The 23,643-nt window shown below is 38.5% G+C and overlaps 1 protein-coding gene across 8 annotated transcripts in view; it reads right to left on the reverse strand.

Annotated features, from left to right (window-relative positions):
• The window catches only part of NNT (nicotinamide nucleotide transhydrogenase), a 92,724-nt gene that overhangs the window by 8,985 nt on the left and 60,096 nt on the right, over nt 1-23,643 (reverse strand). For all 8 annotated transcript variants that reach the window (XM_027101146.1, XM_027101154.1, XM_027101153.1 and 5 more), the window contains 3 exons: nt 23,292-23,471; nt 15,908-16,067; nt 13,728-13,809 (listed from right to left, as the gene is read on the reverse strand). In XM_027101146.1, the coding sequence (XP_026956947.1) occupies nt 13,728-13,809; nt 15,908-16,067; nt 23,292-23,471 (422 nt within the window). The remainder of the gene's footprint in view (nt 1-13,727; nt 13,810-15,907; nt 16,068-23,291; nt 23,472-23,643) is intronic.

Genomic DNA, 23,643 nt, shown 5'->3' on the forward strand with positions numbered 1-23,643 from the left:
ATCACTCCTGAAAACAAAAGAAATGAGGCAAAATACTGACAATTCATGTTCATACTCTCCATGTAGTTAACACAAACTATATTCAGCACGACTGCAGCTATTTTCAAACTGCCTCAAGCATTTGAGGAAAATGCTTTTTTGGAAAGAAAGCATTTCCAAAATGTTACACAGACTCTTGAGTTGAGATGTCTACTTTAAAATTTTAATACCTCTACAATAGCAATAAGATAAAACATTTGAAAAAAAAATTTCTCCAGGCACCAAACTATATGCTCATTAAATGGGAGTTATTAATACTAACCCTCAATCCTGAACATGAATGTCATTTTAATATTTTAACAATAATATAGAATTTTAAGCATGAATATAAAATATAGAGAGAAAAATGCAGTATATTGAAATAACCAAAATATACTCCTAAGCCTGCTGATTACATGAATGTAGAAAAAGAAAAGGCATGACGAATGAAGTTTCAGAGGTGCCTGATTTTGTAAACAAGCATCACAGTCTCTAGTTCAGGACTTTTAAATCTTTCTTCCATGATGGGGAGGGATGAACAATCCCTTAGGTTCACAGGAAATAACAGAAGCAGTAAGAAAAAGACAATAACAAACTCAGAGAAGGTAAAGCTCACTTACATGTAATAAACAATTGAATTGTAAAAAAGAGGAAAGACTGAATTTGTGTAATCCTTACAAAAAGTGAGAAAGAAGGCAGAGCACAAAGCAAACTAAATGCGCATGAAAGAATGACATGGACCTGGGTCTTTAAAGGCACGTATGACACTAAGGTGTATAAAGAAAGTAATTTGAACATCAAAATAAATAAGGATAGGGCTTCCCTGGTGGCGCAGTGGTTGAGAGTCCGCCTGCTGATGCAGGGAACGCGGGTTCGTGCCCCGGTCCGGGAAGATCCCACATGCAGCTGAGCGGCTGGGCCCGTGAGCCATGGACGCTGAGCCTGCGCGTCCGGAGCCTGTGCTGTGCAACGGGAGGGGCCACAGCAGTGAGAGGCCCACGTACCGCCATAAATAAATAAATTTAAAATAAATAAATAAGGATAGTCATGGATTATAACCCACTATGGAAAGTGGGAATTCATGAGTCAAGACCAATAACAGATTCATAAGTCAATAAGGAAAGGATGAAAGGAAGGAAGGGAGGGTGGGAACACTCTCCCCTATAGTGGTAGACCATCAACTGATAAATGTAGTGGGGTTATAAGACCACCATTTTGCCACCATCATAATAAAGTTTGGTTCAGATAAAAATCAGCAGCAGCACATGCTCAGTCTAAGGAGTAAAGCTTGAATGAGGAGCAGGATTTTGCAAGGTCTTAAAGAGAGCGCAACAGAGAAAGAAAACAAAAATCAGTAAAGACTTTCAGTGCTTTCTCTGACAGCTACTTTATTGAAATTGATCAATAATAAGTAGTTGTTAGAACGTCTGGATACTTTGCTCAATGGGCATTTGGTTAAGTGGGCAGAGTCTGTATTTCTTTTTCTCCCCAGCTAACAGTTCCTTATAATACCTAATAAAATAAATTACCAAGATTAACAAACCAAATCTCAGCCAAGAAGAACTTAAATTGAAACTAATTTTTTATGTATTTTAAGGCACTGTTGGGTATACACAAAGTATTTGGTGTACAGAATATTTTAACTTTATGTTCTTTAAATATCAAGTGGGAGCAACAGCCAGCTCTACCCACCACGAGCCCCTCCCATCAGGAAACTGGCACAAGCCTCTTAGAGAGCCTCATCCACCAGAGGGCAGACAGCAGAAGCAAGAAGAACTACAATCCTGCAGCCTGTGGAACAAAAACCACATTCACAGAAAGACAGACAAGATGAAAAGGCAGAGGTTCTATAATTAAATTCAGGGACCCTCATGTGTCATTATTTTTTAATAACGATGAAACAAAATAATTTCCAAAAGAACACATCTTAAAATCAAAAATTTTAGTTTGAAAAGGTCATTTCACATTATGGAGGTTCTTAGTAATATAGTTAACATATCAAATTGCACTAATCAGCTGATTTGTATTCAAAGTTAATGCCAATCTGTATTTCAACTGTCAATTTCAAGTCAACATTCAAAATTAATGCAGAGTTGTTTTCGCACATCAGGAAAAGGTACTCTATCTTCTACCACTGACTAGATCCAATGATAAAACTAAATAACTAGATTTAGTTCAGGGAGTTGCAGCTTAAAAGGATCAGAGGGCACTTGGATAAGTTTCCAGAGAAACACAAAATACCTAACAACCTAGAAAATAACATGCTCTAAGTGAAAAAAGATAAATTGGCTAGAAAAAGAAAGGCAAAACTGATTTTCAAGCAGACCAAATAAAACAGAAGTTGACCAAATATTCCTCATTTTCGTTAAACAGAAGAAAAGAAAACAGTCTTCAAATGCAAGAGAAAGAGTTGCAATTAACTTAAAAAAAATACTTCCTGTCAACAATTAGAACAAATTTCCTAGTTAGGGAAAGTTTCAGGCTTTTCTGTGGATCAGGCAGAGACAGGTTCATTAATCTGAGCTGACACACAAACCACCAATTCAGTACAAAATGGATTCAAGGGGATTTGACAAATAAATGTAAAGGATGGTTGGCTGGCAGTGGACATAGTCAAGGCAGTTATGATAGCTGAGACAGCTCTTCATTCATGGGAGGAGGAGGAGGGATAAAAACTACTAGTAAGAGAGAGCAGCAGCTTTGGTGGAACTGAGGATTCCCAGAACAACTGCAAGACATTGCTCTACCTCAGTCCTATACTACTAACTGCAATGAATGTGCTCTTTTGAGATCTTCATAGTAAATCTTGGACACCAAAAATTTCTCCTAGGGCTTCCCTGGTGGCAGTGGTTGAGAGTCCGCCTGCTGATGCAGGGGACACGGGTTTGTGCCCCGGTCCGGGAAGATCCCACATGCCGCGGAGCGGCTGGTCCCGTGAGCCACGGCCACTGAGCCTGCGCGTTCGGAGCCTGTGCTCCGCAACGGGAGAGGCCACAGCGGTGAGAGGCCCGCGTACCGCAATAAATAAATAAATAAATAAAATTAAAAAAAAAAATTTCTCCTAATTTCCCAATCCTGAGCATCAATAAGTGCTTCCTGTTTCCCCCAGGTCCCTTCCTCTCCCCAAAACCTGATTGGTGAGGCTTAAGAAAGACTAAGAGTCACTGTGCTAACATGACATTTAAGGTCTGTACTAGCTTCCTATTGCTGATATAGCAAATCACCACAATTGTAGTAGCTTAAAACAACACAAATTGATTATAGAGGTCTGACATCCAAAATCAGTTTCTCTGTGCTAAAAAATCAAGGTGTTGGCAGGGCTGCGCTTCTCTCAGAGGCTCTAGGAGAAAATCCGTCCCTTGTCTTTTCCAGCTTCTGGAGGCCCCCATTCCGTGGCTTGAGGCTACATCACTCTGACTTCTGCTTCCATTGTCACACCTCCTTCTCTGATTCTGACCCTCCTTCCTCGCTCTTGTAAGAACCCTAGTGATTACATGGGCCCACCCAAATAATTCAGAATCATCTCTCCAGCTCAGAATCTTCACTGAATCTACAAAGTTTCTTTTGCCATATAAGGTAACATATTCACAGGTTTGGGGGTTTCGGAGGTGGGTATCTTAAGGGCCATTATTCAGCCTACCACAAACTCCCTTTCCAGTCCTAAAATTCCATGAACCAGAGATTCTAATTTAGCTGAGTAAACCAATACACACTTTGTGGTTTACTTTTATATTTCAATTCTGTATCCCTCCTTGATTCCAGTAATTTAAAAAAATTTTAATTTATTTATTTGTTTTTAATGCTGCCTTTGCTTATCTTTAAATTATTCCATCTGGCAATCATCTTTATGCTTTAACTGAGGTGTCTTGGTCCAAATTAGAAATTAAAGACCTCCAAATGTATTTGTTATTATTGTAATATTTGATTAGCTGCAGACTGCAGAAAGACAATGTTTCTGTTGAGCTAGTTGTGAAGGGTAAACAATCATAAAGCTAACTAACATGTTATGCTGAATATCCCAAAGGACACATCACTTTATATCTGTTTGCATAATAATCTGTTATAGTAAACTTTAAGAATCTAAAGTTGGAAAGAAACACATGCCAGGCGATTCCAAGAGAATGCCAATGTTTTGAGAGAAATGACAGAACACACTAAATTTGGAGAAATATGTATGTGCAGGCTGATGAGCCCATGTGAATTTACAACAATTCTGGCCCATGCAACTGGCTAATCTTCAAAGTATGGATTAAAGTTAATTATATCGGACATTGGTTGCCCATGACCAGCAAATGCCAGGAACTAAGGGCCAAAGCTCATCAACATTCCATCACCACATGAAGAATATCCAGAATTCCAAAGTGCAAAGCCTACCAGCCTTTTGGTTCTTCCCCATGAACCATGAAAATTATCTTTATTGTATACATGCTTCACAAAACAGGATCAGCTGTCCTTGTCCATAACGTAATGCTACAGAAGGGGAATAACTACTAAAACGCGATCACGGAAAAATCCTCCATGCTCCCAGAATTCTTCCTTTATGCTCCTCCTCCTTACGATGCACTGCAGCATAGGAACTGGCTGAAGACTGTGCTCTCCAAACTGGGAGCAACTTGGGAATAGGAACTGTGTCTTATTTATCAGTTCCCCCAGTACCTGGCACTCTATTAGAGCGACTCAAATAAAGGGAGGGAAGGAAAGGGTTTTTTTTTTGGTACACGGGCCTCTCACTGTTGTGGCCTCTCCCGTTGCGGAGCACAGGCTCCGGACGCGCAGGCTCAGCGGCCATGGCTCACGGGCTCAGCCGCTCCGCGGCATGTGGGATCTTCCGGGACCGGGGCACAAACCCGCTTCCCCCTGCATCGGCAGGCAGACTCTCAACCACTGCGCCACCAGAGAAGCCCAGAAAGGGTTTTAAGGAACATAGTGTGCCCAACGAAGTACACTGACTCAAACTTTCTATCATCTCTTTTTAGAGAAAGATTTCAGGGAAGTAGTAAAGAGTAGCAGTTAAAAGCTCTAGAGTGCCACTGCCTGCGTTCAAAACATTTGGACAATTTACCCGTGTGCCTCACTTTCCTCATGTGTACAATGGGATTCATAATAAAGCCTCTTCAGAGGATTATTGTGAGATTTAAGGGAGACAGTTCATGTAAAGAGCTTTTTATACTTTAGACCACTGCCTGGCATACATAAGCCCTTAATAAATGTAACCTGAAACTATAATAGTCTATTGAAATACATTTTGTGATATAAATGCTCATCTGTATTGCTCAAATAAATGCACATTTTTAATGATCATTTACATTAAAAAAAAAACCCACAAATTTTTACACTAAAACAAATCTGGTTTGTTATCAACATTTCTGAATTAATTTTCTAATTTTTACCTTGAAATTCCACTAAGTATCAATATGGTCCAACGAAAGCCAGAAATTCTTTGTACTTGCAACTACACAAAAAAAAACTAGAGAAATTATATTGTCAATATAGACTGAGGCCAATAATTGCCAACAGCGCACACATTGGTCGCAGTTAATATTCAAGTGTCGAATAGTGTCAAATTTCAAAAGGCCACGTTTAACCCTTCTATAGATACTATTAAGGTAAAAATGTACTGTTTCCTAGATTGGTTCAAAAAGGCAGAGTAGAAGAACGTGTACTCACTCCCTCTTGCGAGAGCACCAGAATCACAACTAACTGCTGAACACTCATCGACAGGAAGACACTGAAACTAACCAAAACAGACACCCCACATCCAAAGACAAAGGAGAAGCCACAATGAGACAGTAAGGGGGGCGCAATCTCAATAAAATCAAATGCTGTAACTGCTGGGTGGGTGACTCACAAACTGGAGAACACTTATACCACAGAAGTCCACCCACTGAAGGTTCTGAGCCCCACATCAGGCTTCCCAACCTGGGAGTCCAGCAACAGGAGGAGGAATTCCCAGAGAATCAGCCTTGGAAGGCTAGCAGTATTTGACTGCAGAACCTGGACAGGACTGGGGGGAGCAGAGACTCCACTCTTGGAGGGCACACACAAAGTAGTATGCGCATCAGGACCCAGGGGAAGGAGCAGTGACCCCATAGGAGACTGAACCAGACCTACCTGCTAGTGTTGGAGGGTCTCCTGCAGAGGCAGAGAGTGGCTGTGGCTCACTGTGGGACAAGGACACTGACAACAGAAGTTCTGGGAAGTACTCCTTGGCATGGGCCCTCCCAGAGTCTGCCATTAGCCCCACCAGACAGCTGGTAGGCACCACAGCTGGGTTGCCTCAGGCCAAACAACCAACAGGGAGGGAACACAGCCCCACTCATCAGCAGTCAAGCGGATTAAAGTTTTACTGAGCTCCACCCACCAGAGCAACACCCAGCTCTACCCACCATCAGTCCCTCCCATCAAGAGGCTTGCACAAGCCTCTAAGACAGCCTCATCCACCAGAGGGCAGACAGCAGAAGCAAGAACTACCATCCTGCAGCCTGTGGAACAAAAACCACATTCACAGAAAGACAGACAAGATGAAAAGGCAGAGGACTACGTACCAAATGAAGGAATAAGATAAAACCACAGAAAAACAACTAAATGAAGTAGAGATGGGCAACCTTCCAGAAAAAGAATTCAGAATAATGATAGTGAAGATGATCCAGGACCTCGGAAAAAGAATGGAGGCAAAGATCGAGAAGATACGAGAAATGTTTAACAAAGACCTAGAAGAATTAAAGAACAAACAAACAGAGATGAACAATACAATAACTGAAATGAAAAATACATCAACAGCAGAATAACTGAGGCAGAAGCACAGATAAATGACCTGGAAGACAGAACGGTGGAATTCACTGCTGTGGAACAGAATAAAGAAAAAAGAATGAAAAGAAATGAAGACAGCCTAAGAGACCTCTGGAACAACATTAAATGCACCAACATTCACATTATAGGGGTCCCAGAAGGAGAAGAGAGGAAGAAAGGACGCAAGAAAATGTTTGAAGAGATTATAGTCGAAAACTTCCCTAACACGGGAAAGGAAACAGCCACCCAAGTCCAGGAAGTGCAGAGAGTCCCAGGCAGGATAAACCCAAGGAGAAAGACACCGAGACACATAGAAATGAAATTGACAAAAATTAAAGACAAAGATAAATTATTAAAAGCAACAAGGGAAAAACGACAAATAACATACAAGGGAACTCCCATAAGGTTAACAGCTGATTTCTCAGCAGAAACTCTACAAGCCAGAGGGGAGTGGCATGATATATAAAGTGATGAAAGAGAAGAAACTAAAACCAAGATTACTCTACCCGGCAAAGATCTCACTCAGAGTCAATGGAGAAAATTTAAGCTTTACAGACAAGCAAAAGCTAAGAGAATTCAGCACCACCAAACCAGCTCTACAACAAATGCTAAAGGAACTTCTCTAAGTGGGAAACACAAGAGAAGAAAAGGACCTACAAAAACAAACCCAAAACAATTAAGTAAATGGTCACAGGAACATACATATCGATAATTACCTTAAATGTGAATGGATTAAATGCTCCAACCAAAAGACACAGGTTCGCTGAATGGAAACAAAAACAAGACCCATCTATATGCTGTCTACAAGAGACCCACTTCAGACCCCAGAGACACATACAGACTGAAAGTGAGGGGATGGAAAAAGATATTCCATGCAAATGGAAATCAAAAGAAAGCTGGAGTAGCAAGTCTCATATCAGACAAAATAGACTTTAAAATAATGTTACAAAAGACAAGGAAGGACATGACATAATGATCAAGAGATCAATCCAAGAAGAAGATATAACAATTATAAATACATATGCACCCAACATAGGAGCACCTCAATACATAAGGCAAATGCTAACAGCTGTAAAAGAGAAAATCGACAGTAACACAATAATAGTGGGGGATTTTAACACCTCACTTCACCAATGGACAGATCATCCAGACAGAAAATTAATAAGGAAATACAAGCTTTAAATGACAAAATATATCAGATAGATTTAATTGATATTTATAGGACATTCCATCCAAAAACAGCAGATTACACTTTCCTCTTGAGTGCACATGGAACACTCTCCAGTATAGATTACATCTTGGGTCACAAATCAAGCCTTGGTAAATTTAAGAAAATTCAAATCATATCAAGCATCTTTTCCAACCACAATGCTATGAGATTAGAAATCAATTCCAGGGGGAAAAAAACATCACAAACATATTGCGGCTAAACAATACGTTACTAAGTAACCAAGAGATCACTGAAGAAACCAAAGAGGAAATCAAAAAATACCTAGAGACAAAAAACAACCAAAACACGATGATCCAAAACCTGTGGGATGCAGCAAAAGCAGTTCTAAGAGAGAAGTACACAGCAATACAAGCCTACCTCAAGAATCGAGAAAAATCTCAAATAAACAATCTAACTTTACACCTAAAGGAACTAGAGAAAGAAGAACAAACAAAACCCAAGGTTAGTAGAAGGAAAGAAATCATAAAGATCAGAGCAGAAATAAATGAAATAGAAAGAAAGAAAACAATAGCAAAGATCAATAAAACTAAAAGCTGGTTCTCTGAGAATATAAACGAAATTGATAAACCTTTAGCCAGACTCATCAAGAAAAAGAGAGAGAGGACTCAAATCAATAAAATGAGATCAGAAAGAGAAAAACAAATACCGTATGCTAACACAGATACATGGAATCTAAAAAAAAGAAAAAAAAATGGTTCTGAAGAACCTAGGGGCAGGACAGATATAAAGACGCAGACGTAGAGAACGGACTTGAGGACACGGGGAGAGGGAAGAGTAAGCTGGGACGAAGTGAGAGAGTGGCATGGACATATATACACTACCAAATGTAAAATAGATAGCTAGTGGGAAGCAGCCACATAGCACAGGGAGATCAGCTCGGTGCTTTGTGACCACCTAGAGGGGTGGGGTAGGGAGGGTGGGAGGGAGACGCAAGAGGGAGGGGATATGGGGATATATGTATATGTATAGCTGATTCACTTTGTTATACAGCAGAAACTAACACACCATTTTAAAGCAATTATACTCCAATAAAGATGTTAAAATACATATTTTGCTCTGAGGGATTACTGGCAATTTTATACCATAGATTGAATATAGAGATGTAAGTGAATACACATGTACTCTTTAGCTTTCCTCTCTTCTACCAAAAGTTTCACTCATTTGACTAATTACACAAATAACTCCCATCACACCCACCCACCTGTCACCATGTTTTACAAGAAGGCAGGCTCAGTGCAAAGAAACACACCGTATTCTTTCAGAAAACCAGAAGCACTGGCTAACTCCTCACCAAATAGTGCCAGCTGTAACTCTGAAACTCAGATATAATGACCTAGGCTCTTGCTGTTCTTCATCATTTCAACTAGCATCTGAATTGGAAACACAATGAGGTTATAAGCGTCCTCAATTCAGAATATCTTAACACCTATTATCTAAGTTCCCAGCAAATGTAAAACTCCACAGGGTCAGGATTTTTGATCTTTGTATTCACTGATGTATTCTCAGGACCTAGAACAGTGCCTGGCACAAAGTACTATATAATTATTCATACAGTGAATTGTCATTAACATGAACAGTCATGGTTGATAAGAAAGTATTGCAAAGCTGGTAAGAAACTCATAAATAATATCTATTTCTTTATTTAACTACTACACTGGATCTTTTATCTGGCCTAACTTCTACTGTCAGACGCATGTACCTTTATTACTTGATAAATTTGCATGTCCTAGCTCTTCCCGTACCCCAAAACATAACAAAATCCAAGACGGCTGAACTCCTGTTTATTTAGATTACATTTAATCCATGAAAAACAGGAAAATCCAGTTAGATCAACAAAATATTTCATCTTCAACTGTCTCCAAAGAATGGGTTTCCTAGTAAAAATAACATATATTTAAACTTATAGCCAGGTCACACAAGACTGTAAAACACTATTAAACTGCAAATACCACTGGCAGCTAGATGTGTTTAGACAGAGGATGAAAAAGTAAATATTTATTTTTTAAAACCTGCAAAAAAAATGTCATGAGTAGTATAAAAAGTTTAAAATATCCCCCGGACACTTATCTACTCTTCTCTTTTGCATTCCTACCTTCCTTCTACTCTACTCTTCTTAGCATACTATCACATTAAATGGAATTCATTCACTGATTCATTTGTTGATCAATTTGTTCTCTTTATATCTATAAACTTTTGAGAGTGGGAACTGGGGCTTACACATTCTTGTATTCTCAGTACCTAGTAATAAGTCTCTATCAATAAATTATTAATAGAAAGATAGAGTTGAACATTAACATGAAAGCAATATATAACATCAGTTAGTCGATCAAAGAAGTTGAAAGGTGGTTTCATAAATTTAAAAGCAATAATGCCTTTATACAAAGAAAATCAAGCAGTGATTAACTGCAAAAAGAAAAACATATATACCTCTTTCTAAGAATTATTCCTTGGAAAGATTATCTCAGCTTTACAATGAAAAGCCTATCACATCGATCCAAAGACTGGGAAACAAAGAGAAAAAAATGTCTGTGCTCTTGTATCGTAAGATTTTTGTAATAAAATGCTTTCAGAGATCAAGCATAAATTAGGTGTTCTGGGTGCCCGGGAAGCAACAATATCCTGGCCACTAAAGAACAGCTAAGTCAGTGAACTTCCATGACATTCTGAAATGAGCTCTTGTCATGAAATGTCATGTGCTTCACTAGATAATCTCAACTCTCTGTGAGCATGTTAGGACTATGGCCAGAGTAAAGGAAAACAGGAGTGTCTTTAAATCAACCATGGGCTATGAAGCCAGACAGACTGTAGGACAGATGCAATTTTTCTTGGCACCACTTGGGCATAACTAATTGATGGCAATCGTATGTCCACACTGGCACGTTTCCATGCGGAATGTGTGCTAATATGTCACCACATCTGGATGCTGGGCATGCTGGGGTCCGGAGGCACAAAGATCTACTAACAGCAGAGGCCCGGCAGCTGTGCTCAATGAACACCGTGGGAGCTCCACAGAGTGATGAAAGGACTAAATTACCACAAACTGTAAATACAGATTTATTTCATTAAAATACGAGGTAACCGCTGCAGCCATCTCTTGTTCAAACAGACATTTGCCTCTTAAGAAAAAGCTAACATCCATGTATATACACAGTCCTAACTTCATAAAGAAAATCTGCATCTCTCCTATGGAAAGATGACACAAATAAAGCAAAATCAACAAAGTTGCTATATTCCCTTTAAAAAAAAAAAAAAATCCCACACGGACACTAGGAAGGAAAAATATGATAATATACTCTCATCATGTTAGCAAGAATAGTTCTCTTCCATTTAATTCAAATGTGAGATTTACATAACTGATTACAAAGCCCATGTTGAAAATTCAACATATTATAGTCAAATAAAACCCTTGGACATATTAATATATATTTCATCTTTAATATGAAATAGATCAGTATAAATGGCTTACTCTTCCTAACTCACAAGTAGAGATTAGGCTGACCAATAATTTTATTCTGATCCTACATAATAAATTATTAATAAATTTATTATTCATAACTTATTTGAAAAATCGATGACGATTATATGAAACAAAAGCTCTCATGAAAAGCCTGATGCTCTGGCCACAGAATTACTTCAATAAAAAACAAATTATAACTGAGAAACTCTTCATATATGTTTAATTAAATATCTGCTATAAATCTTAAGTCAAATAATTACTTTTCCAATGAGGGGGACAGAAATCCTCCTCTTAAAACAGCAGTTTATATTATGTCCTCATGGATAAAATTCAAATTTTAATCAGGTCAGAAACTAAAATTTCATTTGTCTTATCCCTTTTTTTTTCAGATGATTTTTTTCCTTCCCTCTTAATTCCTTTCCTTTCACATCCTGCCTTCCGTCAAGCTGCTCAACCTGCACCCACAACCTGGACTGACCAGTGGGTAATAAGAGAGGTATGTCAAATTAATCATTCCCCTCCCTAAGGATAACTAAGACATGAAAGCCATCTTTCTCTGTTTTATTATGATTGCCACTCATCTCCTAAACAGTTATATGGTGATAGAAGGCATTACTAATACATTAGAATTTTTCACATGTGGATTGAATAAAGAGAAACAATTTCTTTTTAGGAAAATCATGAAAGATTCTGTAACACATCCTTTCCACTTGCAGGTCTGCAAATGCTTTAAGTGGCAAGACTACGACTAAAAGGGAAGCACTGTTTAACACCCTCTATGAAAACAGGAATAAGTTATGAAAATGAGACCTTTTATGTGAAAATTAGAAAACAAAGAGGATGCCTTTTCTCATTTTCTATCTTCAATTCATCTAAGATTTTACCAAACGTGGAAACTGTCTACATCACAGAAACGATGGTCCTATCATGAAACAGTATCTTGATTCTGTGTATTTGAAAAGCACAGACTCACTATATAGGTCAAGAGCAAGAAAAGGACTGAAGAAGGAAAAAAAAGGGTGAGAAGAAAGGAAGAAATAAAATGTAGCTGACACTAAAATATTTTAGATAACCCTCTGATTTCATCATCTAAGTCTCTTTTACCGCTATTAACAGTTGGGACATTCAAGCTGAAGATTATAGGACTCTGCATCCAGTCTGGCACAGATAGTCTGACTAGTTCTAGGCACACTGTGGCTTATTTTCTTATCATCTGCCTCCAGACAAAAGTGTAAGATTGACAGCTCAAAGGAATTTTTATTAACAGACATTAACTGTTTTGTCAACATACATTAACATCCTGGTGAACAAACTAATTGTATTTAACAAGAGAGTTATCTTGCCGCTCTGACTTACAGTACCGTGTCAGTGAAACTGCTAGGGAATCCGTCTCCCCACGCAACACGAAGCAGCTATGCTCCAGGGACAACTCCAGACGGTCCCTTCTTCGCTGCTTCCTAACAGCGGAGTTCCAGAACGTGGATCCAAAGGTGCGCAGAACAGACGCAAAGTACTGCAAGGGTTCATCACCCCCCGCCCCATTTTTACACCCCACAAAACGCTTTATCCAAGGTCATGGGGAATAATCTAGAAATGCAGAGTCCTTGACTTTGCCATTCTGCTTAATATCCGCCCAAGAGCAGAGTCCAGTGCCCAAATGGCAAGTAGCAGGAACAGCTGCCATTCTAATTCACAATTCAAAAAGTGTATGGCTTTATTGATTACCTATTTTATATATAGGAAAAGAAATTTTTCTGCAGTCTTTTCCAGCCTGAGTGTGAGAGCTTTATCAGTCAACTATTAACCAGCCACAGTTTCACCACCGGGTCTCACCCTTCAGAGACCACTCGTTTGAGATGTTTTTCTTCAGTGTAAACAACAGACACCAAAAAGACACAACTTGACGTGATTCAGATGCCTTGCTTGACCTCCTTCCCCAAATCAAACCACAGAGAAACCAGGTTTCTCTTTTTCCCTACTGATAACTATCCTGGAATTTAGTACAATAAAATTTCCTTTTCTAAAATGAGACTATATTTAGGTTCGAGGCTATCAGAGATAGCGACGACTAACAGGTAAGCCTAAGGCTAGAATAGAGTCTTTTACAACTTATAATAGTTTCTCTACCTAGTATTCACAGGTAAAACTCCACTTGAAGAAACAGTCACCGAAAGGAGGGAAAGGAGGTCATCTATTTTCCTTTCCTTTAACACACGAACTGCAAGCACTTACCTGACTTTTTTGCCCTGTTCGGAGAGCATCTTTACCAAATCAGCAATGGGGTACTGAGCTTTGGCTGCACAGAGACCGTAGCCTACAAGGAACATTAAGAACACAGAAGAATGCGGTTTTATTTCAGATTGTATGAACTACAATTTCTCTCTTGATTGAAACATATTTTTATGCCAAAAAGGGCAATCAGTTAACAGGACTAGAGGTGAAAACAAAAAACTTACAATATGGACTTTTAAATATATTGGCCTAAATTTCAAATTCAAATTCTCATGGTCCCTTCTCCGTCTCCTACAGTGTCTGACACTGCTAGGCACTTGCTCCCTACATCACATATCACACATCTCACATACACACTCACACACACACACACACACACGTGCACAGGCTCTCACTTGCTCTCACATAAACATTTTCAAACTGTCTCCCTACTTGGCTTTGATAACATTACAGTCCCCTGGTGCCCTTCCTGACTTTGTCACTACTCTTCCTCGATTTTCTTGAACAGATCTTCTCCTTCTGTGCCCTCGCCCTTAAATGATGAAGCTCCCCAGGGCTTTAACTTTGCACCTCATTCTCTCTGGAAAATCTCAGCCCATCCCATGGCTTCAACAACCACCTGACGGCTCCCAACTTGTCTCCAGGCTCACTGAGCTCGAGTTCAGCCTGTCCGCTGTCCCAGCTCCACCACCAACTTAACGTCTTCAAATAAGAACTTAAAACCTTCCCCCTCTGCCAAAAAATAAATAAATGAATAAAGTGTTCCGTATTTCTGATGGTCCTACAGGTATGACCGAAAATGTCAGTCATCTCCCTTCCCCTTGAACCCCTGTGCTCTGTCCCTCCTCTCTGTGCAATGAATCTCACATCTGTCCCCACTTTCCTACACTCATTTTTCCAAAGACCAAGTCTCTGCTCAAGGTACTCCCTCTGCCCCCGCCCAGTGCCATCCATCCTCTAGGGCCCCATACAAATCCTCACTTCCTAACAGTCCTTCTTAGGTTTCCCATGGTAGAAAAAGTGTCTATATCATCCAATTCAGCCCTATCATAACCCACCGTGCATTATTTATCTATCTCACTTCTCCACTAGATGGAAAATGCCTAAAGGGAAAAGAGTGCTGTCTCTTACTCTCCCCCTTCACACTCCAGCACAGCGTTTCTCAACAGGTAATGCCAAAGCACTCTGGCTGGGACAAGCCATGCTGCAGGAATGTCCCAGGCTTTACAGAATATTTAGTTTACCTGCTCCCACACACCAGCTGACAGTAGCAGCCCCGTCCTGGAGACAAACCAAAACCCCAAACCCACGTGTTTCAAACGCCCCTAGAAAATGATATTGCCCCCACTTGAGAAGGCTTGCACCTGAATATTCAATCCTGCTAAGGTTTGTTATTTATTTACATCTTAGTATATAACCAACCAGCAAACTACCCACATATCGAATCAATTGACTTTCTTTATAGAAAACTTCTATGATAGCATGATAGAGTTAAAAATCCTAATCTGGAATCAATGTATTGCCTGTAATAAATACAACGGCATTCTGCGATGAGTAAAGCAGTACTGGGCTAAACCTCAGAAAATTGGGAAACTGAGGCCTGAAGAGATTAACTGACTTGGTCCACATATGTCAATTGTCAGAGGCAAAATTAAAAACAGAAGTAAGGTGTTATGACTCCTAGATGAAGTCCTTTCTACTGGGCCTTGTTACCTCATCTTGTTGGAAACCTCATGATTCTCAATGATTTTTTAAACATTTACTTTTGGAAAGAAAGATATTAACATTTACCAACCTTTACTGAGCGAGTCTAACAAGTAAGACACTTTCATATACTAATTTAATGCTGACATAGGCCCAAAATTTACCAATGAGAAAAAAAAATAACCAAGACTCAAAGATGATTTAAACATTTGTACAGAACCACAAAAGACACAGGTAGAATCCACTACCTCAATTTATAGAATCTCTATGTGATTCCCCAAATATTAACCTAAGCCAAGAATTCTCAGTACTTTCCACTTAGTAATCACAGGGCTGCTTCTAAATTTCCATTACGTTTTCAAAAGTGAAGACGTTCCACTTTGATTTTTTTCCCAATTACAAGAAATTACTTTAATGTAATCAATTACAACAGCTATTACAGGTTGTTTGTTTGCTTTGGGGTTTTGGTTTTTTACCTGGAGTAATAATAATGCTATTAGCTTCTCGAATCATGTCAATTGCATTGTCAAGGTTGATTTCTGTATGTGTGCCAGAAATTTCCATGGGTTTTCCACCAGCTGTTGAAGTGGTACCGTAGCCTCCAAGAATCACATTAGCCAGGGAGCGATTCATTGCCTGGAGAGTAAAATTGTAGCTGTGAGAGCTTAATCCGCATAACTTTTGAAAATGGTATGAATCCTGTGTATATGGTGTTCAGAATCATTTAAAGAGGCTTATTTGATCACCTAAAACATTTTAACCAAACCAATTTGATCTAGCTTCTGAAAATTATTTCAAAAATTTAAATGATAAGAAGACATCTGGGAAATCACATCATTTTTTTCTATAAAATCAAGTGTACGCTGATATCTTTTCAGTCAAAATAAATTTTTAAAAATTTAATGGAAAATTACCAGTCATATTGACATATATGTGAAAAACTCAGATCTAGTCATTATTATCTGTGTACTGATTGAGCAAGTTCTACCTCCATATTGACATGTATTTCACCAGAGTAAAAGAGAATGATAGCCATAAGAAATTTTACAAGGTGACTCTACAGATCTCAGGTGAATTCTGATACCAGCTGCAAGCTGTCAAAAGGCAACAGGGAGGAATCAAAGGACAGGGATCCCTATCATTTAGAAGTCTGCTGCCCTCTGTCATCAGGAAAAAAGGAAATGTGGGAGTTGATACTGTCTTATTTTCCAAATCAACTACAGCTCCATGAAGTAATAACAGAAGTGACTGGATTCATCATTAGCCTTCTAAAATATTTCACTTCCAAAAAAGGTAAATGAGTTAGTTTATACACTGCTTCGCTAAAATTTACACCCATCTTTTAACTAGAAAAATAATGTCAGGAAAAAGTAAGAGGAAGGCATTTATTGCATGCTCATTTACAATCATCCAACAAAGTACCATACAAACACCACGGCTGGAATATGTGACAATAACGGATCTGGTTTTGAAAACTGTTTGGAGACCTCTAGAGGTGTGGTGGTTAAAAAAAAGACAGGAAGCTAGATGTTTTGAGTAATCAAAAACATTTTAAGGGGTTTCCCTGGTGGCGCAGTGGTTGAGAGTCCGCCTGCCGATGCAGGGGACGCGGGTTCGTGCCCCGGTCCGGGAAGATCCCACGTGCCACGGAGCGGCTGGGCCCGTAAGCCATGGCCGCTGAGCCTGCACGTCCGGAGCCTGTGCTCCGCAACGGGAGAGGCCACAACAGTGAGAGGCCCGCGTAAAGCAAAAAAAAAAAAAAAAAAAAACATTTTAAGAATTCAAATCACTGTGTGATCAAAGTAGTCATTCTAAATGATCATAGCTGAATGTATCACTTCATGAAGAATTCCAAAAAATTAAATCCTATTTTAAGGGTTGTAATAAACATATCATTGATCCATCAGTTATACTATTTTAAAGCTATATAAGTGTCAACCTATACTTTAAAAAAAAGACAACACTTTATTTCTAAAGAGCAAAAAGCACCTGGAGATTTTCAGTGATAAGGAACACATCAGAGAAAAAAAAACATGACCACTCATCCAAAGATAGGCAAGCCTGCTACCACCTTAGGAGAGAGAATTACATATACTGCAGAAGTGGGACAGAGGCAAAGGCAGGGAAGAAACGAGCAGAGAAGATGAGCAAAGGGCCACACTTGACTTATCATAAGTTTCAAAGATGTGGATCAAAATGTTGTCAGAGTTTTTTAAATTGTTCTTTTGACCTAACCCCATTTATCAGATATAACATTCACATTTCACAAAGCCCAGAGTCTGGTGGATTTGTCTAAGTTTCTTACATATAAAATAAAGTTCAGAATATATTTATGCATATTACTAACAGACAAGAGGGTCAGAGAAAAATTAAAGTGATGCTTTTAATTAAGTTCTTCATCTCAATCCAACGTGGAGTTTTAAATTCTTAACACAACCTCCTATACTTAAATCCAAGGTTGAATGAAAATCCAAATAGCCATACCTGACACTTCCCAAACATTCAACATCTGCTGATTTTGATAAATCCTTTCTAGTTTTAAATCACAGGATTCTGAAACAAAATTACCAGAAATACATTCTACCAAATTCTTGCCCTTAAAAACTGATTCAAAGGCCAATTTCAGACACTGAGATATTTCTGCAATAGATTACTTTAAAAAAAAAAAAAGTGAAAAGTACAAAGAGGCTTCATCACCTGCATCACACAGTCCTGTATAAAGGGAGAGATGACAGAGGCACAGAATGTAGAAGAATATGACCACTTTAACTTGGCTTAAAAGGAACCCTCCTTTTCTTCCTATAAAACTGAATGGAGGAGAGGGAAAGAATTTCTGAGGACATTTTATTAATGTGTACCCACTTCTGATGGTATCTTACAAAGAGAAATTAGGAAACCACACAGTAGTTTAACAATCAAAGTCAACTTGTTAAATACATATCCACAATCATATCACCATTAAGCTAATTCCATGTGGTCTCTTAAAAACTAAACTAAATTAATTTTCATCTCTGAATTTACCAACGCAACATCACAGTTCCAACAAATGTTTAGGGTTTAGGGCTTTGTTTTGTTTCCTTCTTTTTTTTTTTTTTTTTTTTTTTGCTTGCTTAAGTGATTCATGAGACTATCCTGTGACCACTGATCCACAGATTGAAGAGTTGCCAACTTCTAAGACAAAGTATTTGCAACACTGTCCAAGACTGTTCCTTTCAAGTTATTAAGTCCTGTAATGAAAATTGTATGCTACATTAAAGAGATCCTTAATTCACATAATTCCAAGCAAACTAAGAAATAAATATGAAAACAAAGGAAAGGTCATAATACAGACAAAGCAATAACAACATGTATACCATTGACTAGCATCTCTCATTTCAATGCTTTGTAGGTGCTAATTTGTTGATTGCAAGGCAAAAAAAAGTTATTTTTGGTTTGGCTTTGATCTACTTCATTCTGTTTTCTTTTCATTTGGAAACAAGCAGCAAAGTGCAAAAATCAGAAAATTTGCTCGGAGAATGCCGCTGCATTTTTGTAAGCCTTCTATATCCCAGGCAATCTGGACACTATCTCAAGTAAATGGACTGCAAAATCATAAAGAGTTTAATGTCTATACGACATCTGGATAGAAAGCAAATCATTCATTTGAGCTGGCTGTTTGACACTGTCAACATTTTTCAGCTTTTATAATACTGGGTGTTGTGTAACCAAGCATTAGGCTCAGAGGATACCCAAAAGAATTCTTTGTCAGAACAAAAATTCAATTTTCGGGATGCTGATTACACTTAGGGTGCATTCCATTCCCTCTCACATAATAAAACCACTCTGTGCTGGTTTGGACTTGCATGTTTCCTTCAATAAATAATAAAATAATGAAGGTAAACATACTAGTAATATTAATAGATGTTTGATATGTGGTAGTGTTTCTGCTACCATAACCTATCTGGAGAGGATTCCAAAACGTGAAATGAGCTAACAAATAGAATATTCATCTAATGTTCATTTAACAATTATTATATTCATTTGAATGTGCCAGGTGCTAGGGCAGGCTCCATAAACACAAAGGCGAATAATAAATGGTGTCTTAGGGCTTCTCTGGTGGCGCAGTGGTTGAGAATCGCCTGCCAATGCAGGGGACATGGGTTCGAGCCCTGGTCCGGGAAGATCCCACATGCCGTGGAGCAACTAAGCCCGTGCACCACAGCTACTGAGCCTGCGCTCTAGAGCCCGCGAGCCACAACTACTGAGCCCACGTGCTGCAACTACTGAAGCCCATGTGCCTAGAGCCTGTGCTCTGCAACAAGAGAAGCCACTGCAATGAGAAGCCTGTGCACCACAATGAAGAGTAGCTCCCCGATCGCCACAACTAGAGAAAGCCCACGTGCAGCAATGAAGACCCAACGCAGCCAAAAAATAAAATAAAATAACAAATAAATTTAAAAAGATAAAAAATAATAAATAAATAAATAAATGGTGTCTTAAAATATCTTGTAAAGTGAGAATAATATTTCCTACCTCCAGAATTAGTTTGGGGATCAAAAGAGTTAATATTTGTAAAGCACCCAGCATATTCTACTATGCCCAATTACGAGGAGCTATTTCACTTATATTATTATTATGAACCACTCTGAGCTGCTAAGCACAAGCCATGGAGAAAGTTTCTTATAATAAACAGTTTATTATAAGAAATAAACAATTTCTTATAATAAAGGTAAGAGTCAATGAGTATTAATGTGAAAAGTCAGAGCAGGAAAACTTAGAAGAAAAGGAAATTTCTATCTTTGAAATTGAAAACCATGCAGGTGTGTTTTTGTTGTTGTCTTGTCTGTTTTGTAATAAGTCACAGGAGTAGAACATGAGCAGTAAAACAAGCACTCTGCACATCACACTGGTGGGAGCTTTGACTGCAGAGTCCTTTGGAGATCAATTTATCAACATCTACACCCAACAAAAAGATTTTATTCCGTTTAATCAAGTAATTGTACTTACAGAAATTTGACCTAAGAAAATAATAAACAAGACACAAGGAAGAATACGGCAGAAAAAAAAAGGTAAGAACAACTAATATCATGGACTTGGATAAATAAATTATGGTATGTGTTTGTGATATAATAACATGTAGACACTAAAATTTATTGGTTAGAAAATTAAACGTTAACATAGAATGTATTTAAATATATACATATGAAAAAAGACAAGAATTAGAATATTAAGTGTTAACAGTTAAGTGGTAATGGGATTATAGATTATTTTATATCCTTATTTATCTTTTTCTATTTCCTTAATGAAAGATGTTTCATTAAACATCTTTTATTTTTGCAACTGAGTAATATTTTTTAAAAATTAAAGCTTCAACTGCTTTCAAATCCAAATTACTACAATTTACTATTACAAAAAAACATATCTGACCCAGTGTGATACTTATGGTCACAGACAGCTATGAGACCTTGTTAGCCTTACATACAATATAGGAATAAAAAATATCTGAGGTATGCTGACAGTGGAATGGCATGCCTGAGGCAGTGGAAACAGAAAGAAAAGAAACAGAAGAACTAGAAAAAACAGATCAAGAAATATGAAAGAATGGATAAAAATTAAGAGAAATATGGTATAATTAAAAGCACATGTAGAAAAGAGTACTTTCAACAAGTGCCTTTTATACCTTATTCTAGTTAATGCTACTGCAAAGGTTACTATAGTTACTATAACCAACAATAAAAGAAACTAAATAAAGAAGGGAAAGGAGAGGAAATAAAAGACACAGACAGAAATTTGGGAAATACTGTTGATAAATTTAAGAACCTAAAGAAAACCATTTAAGAGAAAAAGGATAAAGATAAGAAGGTACCCATGCTGACACTCCAAGAACAATATACAAGCCCCGACTTCCTCTCCCCATAAGTATGACACTGGCCTTGTAAAAATACAAACACTCCCATTTAATTTTAAAATCAGTATTTGACAAACTGTTAAGTATTAATGACAATCTGCTGCCCCCTGCTGGTCACTGAAATTCACCAAACGAAGCAAAGTCAAACTAAGGGTTAAAAGTTCTTTAGAGAAAACTATTTCTAATACAACTGAATAAATTTTTCTCCTTCTTAAACATTTGTTTTTAAAAACTCCACATCCTCGGGCTTACCTGGTGGCGCTGTGGTTGAGAATCCACCTGCCAATGCAGGGGACATGGGTTTGAGCCCTGGTCCAGGAAGATCCCACATGCCGCGGAGCAACTAAGCCCCTGCGCCACAGCTGCTGAGCCTGCGCTCTAGAGCCCGCGAGCCACAACTACTGAAGCCCATGCACCTAGAGCCCGTGCTCTGCAACGAGAAGCTACCGCAATGAGAAGCCCGCGCACCACAACGAGAAGCCCGCGCGCAGCAATGAAGACCCAAAGCAACCATAAATAAAAATAAATTAAAAAATAAATAAATGTATTTTTAAATAAATAAAAACTCCAAATCCTGACACTTTTCCAGTAGGAAACACCTGTCCAAACTCCTTGAACTTGGGGGATTTAATTTAAAACCTCTCAGCTTGTTTTGAACTTAGGCTTTCAAATTTTTGTTTTTTACAATATAGCCAAAGCAAACTAATTTTTTTATTATGAAAAGATAACTTCAGCATTCAATTTGCAATGAGATTTTTCAATTAAAGACGTAAGAGGAATTCTGAGTTGTAAAATAAGGTATTTTTATAATTGTAATAAAAGAATGAAGGTGAAGTTATTTTTCTGCCTGAGTTATTAATCAGCATAAAGTCACATTCTAACTTCACCCAGTTTCATGCTTGTCCTTTCACAGCCATTCAAAACAATTATTTAGAGAATAATAGCTATAATTTGAAAAAGTTTTTTAGTCAAAACTTTAATTATTTGCAGGATATCTTCTTGCCATTAAGAAGAGAATTAGAAACAAAAAGGAAGCTAGGAAGTATGTGTCTTGTTAATTTTTTTTCTAAATCATGCTGACCACAAAACTTCAAGATAGGCACTCTCACAGATGACGAGTGGGAGTGTAAATTGGAGCAAGCTTTCTGGAAACCACACAGCAGTAAGTAGGCAGAGCCCAAAAAACGAGCACACCCTTTCACTTCTAGGAATCATCCTAAGACAAAAATCAGAAGTGCCAAAATGTATTTAGGTACAAAGAGAAAGATAAATCAAACAACCTTAAAGTACAGCATTAGGGAAAATTAAATAAATCTTGAATATCCATATTCTAGATTAGTATGAAGACCCTTAAAATCATATTTAAAAAGCATTTTTAATGATAAGAAAGTGGTAAGACTATAATTTGGAAGATTAAAAAAATTCAGCGTGGGCTTCCCTCGTGGCACAGTGGTTGAGAGTCCGCCTGCCGATGCAGGGGACACGGGTTCGTGCCCCGGTCCGGGAAGATCCCACATGCCGCAGAGCGGCTGGGCCCCTGAGCCATGGCCGCTGAGCCTGTGCGTCTGGAGCCTGTGCTCCGCAACGGGAGAGGCCACAACAGTGAGAGGCCCGCGTACCGGGGAAAAAAAAAAAAAAAATTCAACGTAAGACAGTGTACAATATGATCAGATAAGTAAACACACAGATATGCAATACACGAAGAAAAAGAATAGAAGGAAATAAAATCTTAAGTGTTTATCACCAGATGGAGGGAGTTAGAAGATTTTTATCTTATACTTAATTTTCCAAGTTATCTACACTTGTGTACTTTAAAAGCAGTATGGCAAATGTATTCAAACGAAACACTCTGATATTTCTGCTGGAGAGAAAAAGAACCAACACAGTCATTTTTACTGCAAATAAAAGAAATGACAAACAGGTCCTCATTTTCAGAACAGCATTTCCTTTTCCTCCATTGGCTGTTTCCTTACCACACACATGATGTAGGACAGTATCGCACCGGAGGAGCCGATGAGTGCACCCACGATGGTCAGCAGACTGTTGTTGAGCAGGAAGCCCTCTGCACACAGGGCCCAGCCTGAATAGCTGTTCAGCACAGTGATGACCACGGGCATGTCAGCACCCCCAATGGCAGCCGTCAAAGTCACACCCTAGCAGAAAAACCAGAGTGGAACTCAAAATTCATGCAATGAAAAGAAACCTCTGACACTGAGCATCATGGCTCCTAATCATTCCGGTTTTCCAATTAATACATTTACATGTAAGTTCCACACCTGGTAATGACCGAGTGACCCCTATCGGACCAACTCTCCTACAGATATA

This window comes from Aethalodelphis obliquidens, unplaced genomic scaffold (assembly GCF_003676395.1).
Source record: "Aethalodelphis obliquidens isolate GAN/ISIS:26980383/991018 unplaced genomic scaffold, ASM367639v1 scaffold4, whole genome shotgun sequence".
NCBI classification, from domain to species: Eukaryota; Metazoa; Chordata; class Mammalia; order Artiodactyla; family Delphinidae; genus Aethalodelphis; species Aethalodelphis obliquidens.